The sequence below is a fragment of the Anastrepha obliqua genome, chromosome 4, assembly GCF_027943255.1.
Source record: "Anastrepha obliqua isolate idAnaObli1 chromosome 4, idAnaObli1_1.0, whole genome shotgun sequence".
Lineage (NCBI taxonomy): Eukaryota > Metazoa > Arthropoda > Insecta > Diptera > Tephritidae > Anastrepha > Anastrepha obliqua.
Genome location: NC_072895.1, coordinates 15,523,236 through 15,535,330, shown reverse-complemented (window position 1 = coordinate 15,535,330; position 12,095 = coordinate 15,523,236). Strand labels below are relative to the sequence as shown.

The 12,095-nt window shown below is 40.2% G+C and overlaps 1 protein-coding gene across 1 annotated transcript in view; it reads right to left on the bottom strand.

Annotated features, from left to right (window-relative positions):
- The window catches only part of LOC129243433 (putative lysozyme-like protein), a 104,948-nt gene extending 94,519 nt beyond the window's left edge, over positions 1-10,429 (bottom strand). Inside the window, exon 1 of the mRNA XM_054880435.1 lies at positions 10,292-10,429. Within this exon, the coding sequence (XP_054736410.1) occupies positions 10,292-10,429 (138 nt within the window). The remainder of the gene's footprint in view (positions 1-10,291) is intronic.
- Positions 10,430-12,095: the final 1,666 nt, after the last annotated feature.

Genomic DNA, 12,095 nt, shown 5'->3' with positions numbered 1-12,095 from the left:
AACCGTTGCGCAGTTGCGCCGCAAGGGTTGCCCGCTAAATTCTTTCTTATGGTAACTTCGTCCTTTTTATGCGGCGCATCCTGTAGAATTTAAGTATTTTGCGTTATTTCGATAAGTTTTTTGTTTGTCTCCTATTTGGCCTACATATTTTTTATGCCACCGCACTTTTTGACCTTATTCGATAAAACAAATATTCGATCGCGCATTTGATGTATGTGCATACATATTTACGTCGATTTTTGAGAACATATGCACAGACAAGGATGTAATGGCGAAAGTGAAAGTGACAGAACACAACTTTTTGGGAATTCGTTATTATATTTTTTCATAAATGCAAGGCTGAAGAAAGAATTTGAAATCTTAGAAAACTGAATGAGCTCTGAAATATCAGCCTTTGAGTGGTAAATTCTAAAGGCATAGCGACTAATTTTGAGAAATTTCGTAAATTTTTAAATAAAAATAAATAAATGGCGCGTACAAAGCATAACAAGAGAAGAGGTGTTAAAAGCAATAAATTCTGCAAAAAATAAAAAATCCGTAGGACCGAATGAAATTCCAGCTGAATTTATATCAACTTGTAGATGAAGAAAATATAGGAATTATGGCTCAAATATTTAATAAAATCTACGATTATGGTCTATATCCAAAGGAGTGGCAGCAGTCGACCTTCGTGGCGTTGCCTAGAAAATCCAGAGCTAACAAAAGCGATGATTATCGACTCATTAGTTTAATGAGTCATGGCTTGAAAATATTCCTTAGGATCCTTCACAACCGTTTATTTACAAAATGCGAACAATCAATGGGTCGTACACAGTTTGGATTCACACAACCTATGGGAACGCGTGCAGCTTTGTTCAGCCTTCAAGTCCTAGTACAAAACTGTAAAGACGTTCAGAAAGATATTTTTATATACTTCATTGACTATGAAAAGGCTTTTGATAAGGTACAGCACAAAACTATTTGAAAAAGAAATAAGGTGCATTTCCAACTTCGATTGGGGCCAAACTGCGAACGTGAGACTACAAAATGATGTGAGGAGTGATGTTTCAATTAAAAAAGGAGTACGCCAAGGATGTGTTTTATCACCAATGCTCTTCAATTTATACTCGGAATATATATTTGAAGAAGCTTTGACATCAGTCAACTTAGGAATAAAAATTAACGGCGAAATAATAAATAACATACGATTTGCCGATGGCATCAGAATATCGGCTGACAAAATTACTGACCTGCAATAACATCATTAAAGAAGTGAGAGGGAAAAGTCTGCAATACGGACTATGTATTAACACCCAAAAACAAAATTCATGGTTGTTTCAAAAAACTCTCAACAAATCACCAATTCAAACATTTATGTATATGACAACCCGATCCAAGGAGTATCCCGATTTAAATACCTAGGATGATGGCTTAGCGGAACATGGACAAATGACATAGAAATTTACTGTCGGATTGAAGCAGCGAGAGAAGCTTTATTCGATTACAAGAAAGTTCTTTTCAATAAAACCTTGAACATGGAATTAAGTCTTCGGTACTGTAAATGTTACGTTTTGTCTGTTTTGTTGTACGGTGTGGAGGCATGGACACCAAAGGTTACGAGTATGAATAAATTAGAGGCGTTTGAGATGTGGCGCTATCGGCGGATGATGAAAATATCGTGGGCAGACAAAGTTAGTAACAAAGAAGTCTTAACGAAACTTAGAAAGGATAGAGAGCTGCTATTAACGATAAAACGCCGCAAAACCGCATATTTTGGTCATATTAATCGTGGTTCTAAATATGAGTTGTTGCAACTGATTGGGCAAGGTGAAATCGAAGGCAAACGAGGAATTTGAAAGATGCAAATGCCTTGGCTACGTAACATAAGAGATGGATAGGATTAAGGGCTATTGCGCAGTTGGTTGAAGCAGCCCGAAGCAGAGACAATTACCATCATATTATATTATATCTAAGATTTTATAGTTTTGTTAAATGTAAAAAAGAATAAATAATTATTTATCACATTTGTATGATATTAAAATTCATGAACAATTTGTTACTGTGATCGCTTACATTCTTTAATAAGAATTTGCAAATGAAGAAGAAGTCTGGCCGAGCTCCTCCTTCTATTTGTGGTGCGCGTCTTGATGTTGTTCCACAAATGGAGGAACCTAAACTTTTAAGCCGACTCCGAATGACAGATATTTTTTATGAGAAGCTTTTTGATGGAGGTTTGCCATTGTCTGCCGTGGGGCGACCGCTATTGGAAAACACTTTTCTATGATTTGAAGTTTTATGCACGTAGATTCGAATCTACATACTCCGAATACACACTAGTCACGCAATAACCTATTCGGCTATGGCGACCGCACGTGAATTTTTTAATTATTTTAAGAATTCGTCAAAGCGACTGCGTTTGAAGCTTAAATTTGCATTGATGCATAAAACCAAAAATACGAAACATTTTTTAGACCTGCAAAAATTTATAAAAAAATTTGCTTCGCTTAATCAAAATTTAGTAGCATTTCAGAACATTTAAGTTCCCACGCATAGGTTTTCATACACAACAACAATATCACAACAATTTGTTCAGCGGTGCCCCAAATATAATATTAAAAGTCAGTTAAAAATATTTTCCACACACTTGGAGCAACTTATGGACACATCATCGACCTTCGGAGCCCTCTATTGTGAATATCGGTCCACACATTATAGGGTCGATGAATTTCGATGCTAATCTCAACATATTGGCTTAAGGGGACCCGGTAGTCTAGAAATTTCAAAAAATCGATTATTTTTGTTTTTTCGATATTTCGAAAGTATAGCACCTTAAAAATATACTGTGAACTTTTCATGCAGAAATTTCCAATATTATAGCTTCTACCGCCCATTAACTAGGTAGCGAGCGGTCCGCGCTCTCCTGTACCTCAAACTTTAAACTCATTTATCTCGAAGCGAGTTTTTTCGGTTGTCAAAAAAAAAACTATTCAACCGAGTCTTCTGAAATTTTAACACCAATGGCTATCGACCGTACTAGAATCATATTATTATTTCAATTATTTCGTATTTTTTTGATTAAAAAACTGAAAAAACCCCGATTTTTAGGTCAAAATTCAAAACCGCGCCATTTTGTCAAATTTTTTTGTTTTTTATTCAAGTACGGGACATAGCTACAGTCCTAATGAGTAAGAAGTTTTTTGGGTTTCGTGTTTCAGATAAAAAGAAGAGCCAAAATGGACAACACCGTCCAGGTCTAATTTTTCGGGAGGGTCAACTTCAGCGCCATTTTTTTAAATTTTTTTTTTCTAATTTTTGTATGTAAAAGAAGTTAAATGAAGGTTAGGTTTTGGTTAGGTTTGGCAGCCGCATCGCACATAGAGGCAACGATGCCACTTAGACCACAAAATGGGTCCGTTGTGAACAGAGGGGGCTGAGCTACATTTCCCTCTCCATATTAAACCATCCTGAGCTTTTGACAAAGCGTAAAAGGTTGTTGACAGCTAAAATGTATAGATTATCTATATTCGTTAAGAAGTAGGATTTTAAAAATCGGTTCCTGCTTTTGGTTAGAGCTGGGCATGTGCAAAAAAGGTGTTGAATTGTTTCCAACTCCTCCTCATTTCTGCAGCTACGCCAGAAATCATGCGTGTAAACGCCTAATCTCTTTGCATGATTTCCTATGAAGTTAAATGAAAAGCCTTAAAAATTAAAATTTCGTTTTTCATTTTTTTTGTTTTTTGGAAAAAAATCCTGAATTTTTTTTTAATTTTTGTATGTAAAAAATTCCTGAATTTTTTTTTTATTTTTGTATGTAAAAAATTGCTGAATTTTTTTTCATATTTGTATGTAAAAGAACTTAAATAAAAAGCCTAAAAAATTTAAATATTGTTTTTAATTTTTTTTATTGTAAAAAAAAAGTCCTGAAATACCCTAAATTTTCGAGCTCTAGACCACCGGGACCCCTAAAGTACACTTTCGGTTTATATTTTCCCTAAGTGAATAATAGAAGTGCCTTATTTTACATCGAAAGTTTCTGCAGTGGCCTGGGATATTTCTGGTGCAATTGGTACGGTCACAAAAAATCACAGTTAGATGTGGTTTAAAGGCCGGTGAATCGATTAAACAGACTTTTGGGGAGCACAATCTGAGAGGTTTCTGACGCTTCAGATGATCAAACGGCTTCACTTTTTCTGCTTATTTGATCTGCTGAGGATGTAGGCCAAAATTTTTAAGGTAAATTTAGCACAAAGGGAACTGAGATATTGCCAAATCTTCTCAATGGCAGGGAAGCTACTAAGCAAATTATCGGGAATCGATTAAAAGTAAAAATACAATAAAAAGTCAGATGGTAAATAAAAAATATCGTCTCGACGTTACGCAGCGTTTAACAAAAAAACTCATAGATTACAACGATAACGGACTATCTCACAAGACTACAATTATGAAAGAATTTGTGGGAAAGAAGTATCATCAAATATCTACCGTATTCACCTGATAAGTACTAAGTCGCTCCGGTTGACTTTTTTCTTCCAGTTACAAAACTCAAATCACTACCTCGGCCTACGAATTTTGAAATGAAAGAAGACATAAACGAAAGATTTTTACAAAAACTGAAGTCGATATGGAATAATTCGTTTGAAACATTTTGTTATGGTAGGATTATGCATTGGCATCATAGAAATATTTTGAAGTAGCGTAAACTGGCAACGACACTCAATAAGTGCGCTACATAGTAGTAGGGTCAAAATTAAGGGGACAGCTCCTCCAGCACTTTATAATTTTCCATTTTTTTTTTTTTTTGCTTTAAAAATTCATTTACAATCTAATGAGCGTCGAACGTGAGATCAGTAAAAACGAAAACTTCAATCGCGTTTTTAACGAATTTTTTTTTCCGAGAATGTCGAATATAATTCAAAGAGTAATCAAGATATCAACTTAAAATTTTGCAGGGATATTCTTTAACATATTGGTCTTTGCAAGTACCTAAATTTTTATATTATATTATCCCTAAAAATTTTGTTTTGATCAATTTGTTTAGAAAAAAATGTAATTTTTTTTTTCGTTAAAAATAAGTAAGTGCAAAGCGGAATAACTTATTTTAATGAAAAATTTCTATCTGGTTGATTACAAGAGGGTATGCATTCCCTGGCGCAAGTTAAAGGAGCCACGTTTGAGCAGCTGTACCACCGTCATTTGGTTTTTTGTTGTGTCTGGCAAAGTCCGATGTAGTTGAAACTAGCGCTTTAGTTCTGGTTTTGTTTATTTCTAAACCCCATATATTTTGCTGCTCTCTCCACACTTGCGAAGGCTGCTTTCAAACTCGGCAGCGAGGATGCGGTTATGTCTATGTCGTCCGCGTAAGCCAACAATTGAACCGATTTAAACAAAATAGTTCCCTTTGCGTTCACGACAGAGTCTCTGATAACCTTTCAAGGGCAGTATTAAAGAGTAGACATGAGAACCCCATCGCCTTGCCGAGGTCCGTTCAAGGTGGCGAAATCTCGCGACGGATTGTGCTGAACTCTTACTACTTATCGGGAATACCGATAGCTGCTTTGTAGTCTATGAAAAGATGATACGTCGTCATGTCGTATTCGTGAGACTTTTCTAAAATCTGTCTTAGCACGAAAATTTGGTCAATCGTTGATCTTCGCTCTTGAATGCCAGCCTGGTAGCTGCCAATGATGCGTTTAGCATGCGGTTTAAGTCTAGCGCTTGGAATATTTGAAAATATTTTATAGATGTTGTTCAAAAGAGTTATGGGCTGGTAATTTTCACAGATCAACATGTCTTCTTTTTTATGTAGAGGAAAAATTATTCATATTTCCCACATCTTTGGCACGCGTTCTTCACTCCAGATTTTGCAGACCAACTGATATGTGGTAAGCAAATTATGCTGTTCACAAGAACAATACACCTATTAGACTCTTACGTTTTCTGAACTTACTTTTTTTAATAAAGAGATGGTTAGGTTAGGTTAGGTTAGCCTGGTTGGCAATAAGCTACGCATAGACCTTTTGGTCCCTAGCGATACCAGATGGTGACCGACCTCTATGAATACCTAAAGTAGACATCATGTAGGATGTCAGCGCTTTTGGCGAATCTAAGGGAGCTCCGCTTTTGAGACGTCTTCCAGACCCTCAAACAGTGGGGCTCCCGGACATCTTAGTCGCGTTTTTAATAATGCCGGACAAACGCACAGAAGGTGTTCTAAAGTCTCCTCAACATCCTCTCTGCATTTTCTGCATTTGTCCGTATTAGCAATCCCTATCTTGCACGCATGTGCAGCCAACCCATTATGACCTGTTAGCATACCTATGATAGTTCTGCAGTCCTTTCGCGAAAGCGTAAGTACGAATTGAGTCAGTTTTTTGTCGTTAGTTCTACACGTGACTTTTGCTGTTTTGCAAGTGGTCAGAATAGTCCACCGGTTTTGGTAAGTCGTTCTCTTGTTCAAATGGTAGTTTCACAGCACTTTTTGCTATCTCATCTAGTATTTCGTTCCCCATTATGCCTTTGTGACCAGATACCCAATTGATATGCAGTCTTCTCCTTGCGGCTAGCCTTTCTATGGCCTCCCTGCTCCGTCGAACATTTTTGGACTTAATACAATATGAGCTTATTGCTCTTATTGCTGCTTGACTATCCACGTATATATTAATTGTTGAGTTCTTTCTTGTTCTAGTGTAGGCTAGCTCCGCGGCTTTCCCCACAGCAAAAACTTCCGCTTGGAAAATACTGCTGTGGTCTGGCAGCTTGATAGGCTACCTTATTCCTTGTTTTGAGCAGTAAATACCCGCTCCCAATCCGTCTGGAGTTTTCGAGTCGTCTGTATAGATGTGAAAAGTTCTATGGCCAGGCTTCATGCCTTTGTGCTATCCCTCCTCTTCAATTGTAGTGCGAAACCTTCTCTCCTAATTAAAGTACGGCGTCATGTAGTCCATGCCACCTGAGCTCCACTTTCCTACTGAGCTGTGACCGAAGTTTCTGCAGGTGAATACCCCCGCAGAAATTAGCCTGATCGCGGATTTCGCTGCCAGGTTTTCCGCCATGAGGTCAATAGGTGGCATGCTGAGTATCATTTCCAGCGCCGCCGTTGGAGTGGTTTTCATCGCTCCTGTTATGCACAGAGCAGCGAGTCGTTGAATCCTTTCCAGTGGCATTAAGTATGTCAGTTTTCTTGTCGCAGTCCACCACACTAAGGTTCCATACAGCAATATCGGTCTGACTACTGCTGTATAGCACCAATGCATCAGAGAGGGTGATAGACCCCAAGTAAAGAGATGGTTAAAGACATAAAAACAATTCAACTAAAAAAGACTGCTATTGCGCTAGAATAATAAGAATACCGCATTTAAACAGATCTGAAATTCGTTTTTATGCTATTCGTCGCATGCGAATATTTGTGAATTTAAATTAAGTTTATATGCATATTATCCAAAACAAAAAAACAAAAAAAAACTTCAAACAATCAAACTTCGTCATATATCTCAAATATTGAGGAATTTATCGACCTCACCATACCTACAGCTTCTGCTCGCGCCAAAACTCAAACATTCGCGTCAAGCGCAAACGGCATCACTGCCTCCGAGGCAATTGCAATTCCTTGTCTGCCCGGCTTGGCTTCGCAGTTATCGCAAGTAATAAAGCAAAATTTATGAATGGCAACGCACATAAAATTAGTAATTAAAACTATTTTCATATAAGCATTTATGGGCGCAAGCAATACTCGCTCATAAGCGAGCTTAAATATGAGGGAATCTGTCGCAACGAAATGAGTAAAATGCCATAACTAATTCCCTAACAACGGCGGTGAAAAGGACGAATGAAGAGCAGTGGCTGAATGATCGGAGAGGTGCTTGCAGTGATCGGAGCGAACGCAGCAGTGACAGTGACGATGATCACGATGATCATGCGCACATCAACACCAGCTTCGAAATAAAAACGAACAAGCAGCAACAATAAGCGCAAAAGCGCAAGCACGCCACGGGGGGAGACACACGCTCGATGACAGCCCGATCGACAGCAGTGGCAGTAGCAGTAGCCGTAGCGGTAGCAATGGCAGTGTCAGCAACATATTTCTCATTGTTGCTTGATCGCATTTAAGCAACGTTTATGATTATGGCACGCGATTGTCATTGCGAATTGTTGTCAACGCGCTGGCTGGTTTGCTGACTGGTTGGATGGTTGGACGGTTGGATGGCTTGATGGCTGGTTGGATGCCTGCTAGTTAGCAACAACAAATTTTAATGCGTAGCCAAAGCAACACGCCAACATGACATAATGACAGCCATACATGTGCAATAACAACATAGACAGTGATGCTATTGCTGTTGTTACTATCGACGTATTTGCTATATATATTCGTTGTTGTTGTTTTTTGGTTTTTGCTGTTTTCTTTGGTTATTCCTGTTTTCACTTACAATTACACCAAAGCAAAGCATTGACAGCATATTTCGAATTGTAGTCGCACATTTGTGATCACTTTGGCAACACGAAGCGAATGTCGCAGCGGCAATAAAATAGGCGACACGCCGACGGACGGACAAACAGCAAAGATAAAAAGGCAAAACGCACAATGGAGTAGAGATACTATTTACGTACGCCAGCGGGAGGGGTAGCGAACTCGTGAACAAATGAGCAGACAGTCAGGCTAAGTTATCCCAGCCGACAGTTAATTGTGTGTGCCCAAGTGCGTGCGCAAATGTTGCTGCAACATGCTGCACACACAGCATACACTCCGCCAAGGCAGCTGCGACAGCAGCGGAAACTATGCGCACAACGTTAATGTGCGGCGCGCAAATTAAATGCTCACGCACAGCCCACAGTGGCGATGTGCGATGTTGGACAATTATCGATAAGACCATCCAATGGTGACAATGAGCAGCCAAAATCGATACCCAGCAAACAGAAATCGGTGATTTAATTAAAAATAATTTGTGAAATTCCCCTTTAAGAACAGTCAGGGAGATGCCGATGTCTGAGATGGGAAGCCAATTCAGTCCCTCCATCAGGAATTAAATTTTTCTCTATGTTCCTTTGTTCAGTCTGGAACCCAGATCAGAGAAATGTTACCTGTAAACCTAAGTGATTTCATCTCCCCCTTACAGAAGCTGAATAGTTTGGATCTGAACCATAGCATCGTCAGAGCTTTGATCGGACAGTCGACTTGACTATCGGAGAAAATATTAATATCTCCCTCGCTCCCGCGTTCCGTAAGCATTTTGCATGCATGCAGGATCGCAAAAACTTCTGCTTGAAAAACACTAGCAGTATTCGGCAGTTTAAAAGAGATAAATAAATTGGCTCATTTAGAGAGAAGCCCTGCTCCGACTCCCGATTCATTCTTGGAGTCGTCAGAGAAGACAGAGGCACCACCTTCGGTGCAGATTTTCTCCTCCTTCCAATCCTGCCTACTTAGAAGGATTGCACGGTGAGAGCTTCCCACCAGAGGCCAACCTTCTTTAACCTGATTGCACTTTGAGCAACGATGGAAATAAAGTAAAGGTCAATGGGAAGCAAACGCAAATGTTTAGGCGGCCACAGGTAGCCTGGCGTAAGTGCACTAGCCTGCCATCCCAGAGTTTGTGGGTTCGAACCACACGTGAAGCACGTGAGAAAAACACCAGATTGGCACTGGACTGAAACCTGTAAGGGAGCAGAGGTCACGGTCGACCAGGAGAAGATCGATGCTGCGCGAAGTAGCAGATGCCGACATCTCATGGGACAGTACAAAAACAACGGCTCAGAACCGTGTACGATGGAAGAGTCGTGTCAAGGCTCTAGGCTCACGAGAGGAATGAACAAGGAAAAAAAAGTGAGGTTTATATTTTCTAATAAATAGCACCAGCTTCGTTTTGTTAGAGTTGTCTCTGAAGCCATAACTGGCAGCCCAGCGACTAAGCACAGTCAGTTACCAGTGGCTCAGATATAGGAGTTTATAAAAGTGCTCACACTTTCTCCTTGACTACTACCATTTCACTCCCGCTATTGATGCAGCCACCTTCTCGGCTGATTTGTTTCCCCCTTTTTTGCGGAAATGCTTTTCATTTTTAACCAAGCCTTAGGTTAGATTAGGTTGAAGCGGTTGTCCACTGTGGGACACTCTCAGGCTCATATCTCATTGTGATGCCGGGTGGGGAACTAGCCCTTATCCCTCCTGAAACCAATGTGTACTTTTCAAGAATTTCGTAAGATTTCGACAGAGCCCTGCCTTGGGTATGAAAGTAACTCGCACAGCCCTCCAAAATCTGGGTATGTAACCCCTATCTATGCAGCTTGCGTAGATAGGAAGAAGCCAACCACATGATACCTCAGCAGATTTCTGCAGTTGAGCCGGTATAATGCCATCGGGCCCAAGTAACTTGAAGGGCTTGAAAGAGTCAATCGCCCAATCGCCCAGGCGTCGCTTATTCAGCCAGCGGTGGTGGGTGTGTGGAGTGCTATGCATTCTATCCAAGCCGATATTAAACGAGTCCGGACTTGTCGGAAAATGGACGTCAAGAAGTAACCTGAGTGACTCCTCGTCGCTCATCGTTCAGCACCCCGAGCCGTCTTTCAGGTACACCATAGGTGTGGAACTCCTCAAGAGAATACGTCTGAATCTCGCGGACTTATGACAGCCTTCCAAGCTTTCGCAGAATCTCCTCCATGAGTCTCGCTTCACTTTCCTAAATTCCTAGTCTTGCTTTGTACAGTTCCCATCCCGAGGGAGACTTAATTCTTCTGGCTCTATTAAAGAGTCGCCTACATGAAGACCTGATTTCCGTAAGCTCGGTAGTCCACCAAGGCGGCTTTTCCTTTCTGGGGGCGGTCTTAGTGGACAAGCGCTCTCGAGAGCTCTATCACACGCAACAGTGAATGTCTCCAACAGTACATCTATCGATTCTACCAAGAGATCCGCATTTCCTTGCGGTGCTTCCGAAAGGAAAACCTGCAGGTTTCTGCAGTATAGGTCTCAGTACGTGCTTCTAAGGTTCCTGCGGAGGGTCTGTTCGGTTTAGTTTCATTCAGAGAAAACTGGATGTATCTGTGATCCAAAAATGAATGAACGCTGAGCACCCTCCAATAGTAAGAAAAGTTTCACTTATTTTCTCACTTGAGCAGATCGTTTGCCAAATAAAAAACTGGAAATTTTGATTGCTTTTGTATACTACAATTCTTCTTCATGCTCACTTGACTTTACTTAGCTTTACTTTATTCATATCTGAACAGGAGTACTTCGCATGAATGCTTTAAATATTTTGAAAATAAACTAAAAGTCCCGCTTTTGACCGATCTTCGTATGCTTGCCACATCTACCTAGGAATATTTTCTAAAATACATACATTTCTGCGCTTCCACCCTCTATGCAAACCCCAATTATGCGTACACGCCATCGTGTACATTGTAAATCATCGTTGCTTCATTTCATACCATCGATAATCATCGATTATTCCTAGCCCACAGAGCCGGCTGGCTGCTCGCTACGAACTACTGGCGTGTAATTTTGCCGTCGAACGCACTGCTGTTAGTGGCGTCAGAAAACAGCCGCAGGTGCATTAATGGCGATCATCACATGCCGTGGCATGTAGCACGTTACTCGTTGCACATTGCACATTGCGCATTGCCTATTATTACCCACTGCGCCGTCACCGCTACTGTCTCACACCTTCAAATCAAATAAAAACTTTTAATCAAAAAGTCTTTTGATTTCTATTCCAACTGACTTTTTTATGCGCGCTTCTATTTGTGTTGCAATTGTTTGGCATCTATGTGCAATTGGCGCCGTACACCTTGCTCCGCCTAACTCCACTATTTGTTTGCCGCAAATTAAAAATATTCATTGGCGCGAATTAATTTTATTGCCCAATTTCTTCACAGTTCTTTGGTGGCTGTGGTGGTGGTGGTGCTGCTGCTGCTGGTCGTTTTGTGTGACTATTCTGCGCCCTTCCTGTGTCACAGCGTTGAAATGTTGCATGCAACAGATGTGGTAAGTGTGCAAAACGTGGAAAAAGAGTTTAGTTGACAACACGTCGCCAGTTTTATGTGATCGTTACTAGTTTTTGCCGATTTTTGACATATTGAAACTATTAAACGTTTGTTAACCCTCCACAGTCGCTACGCTGTTGCACGCA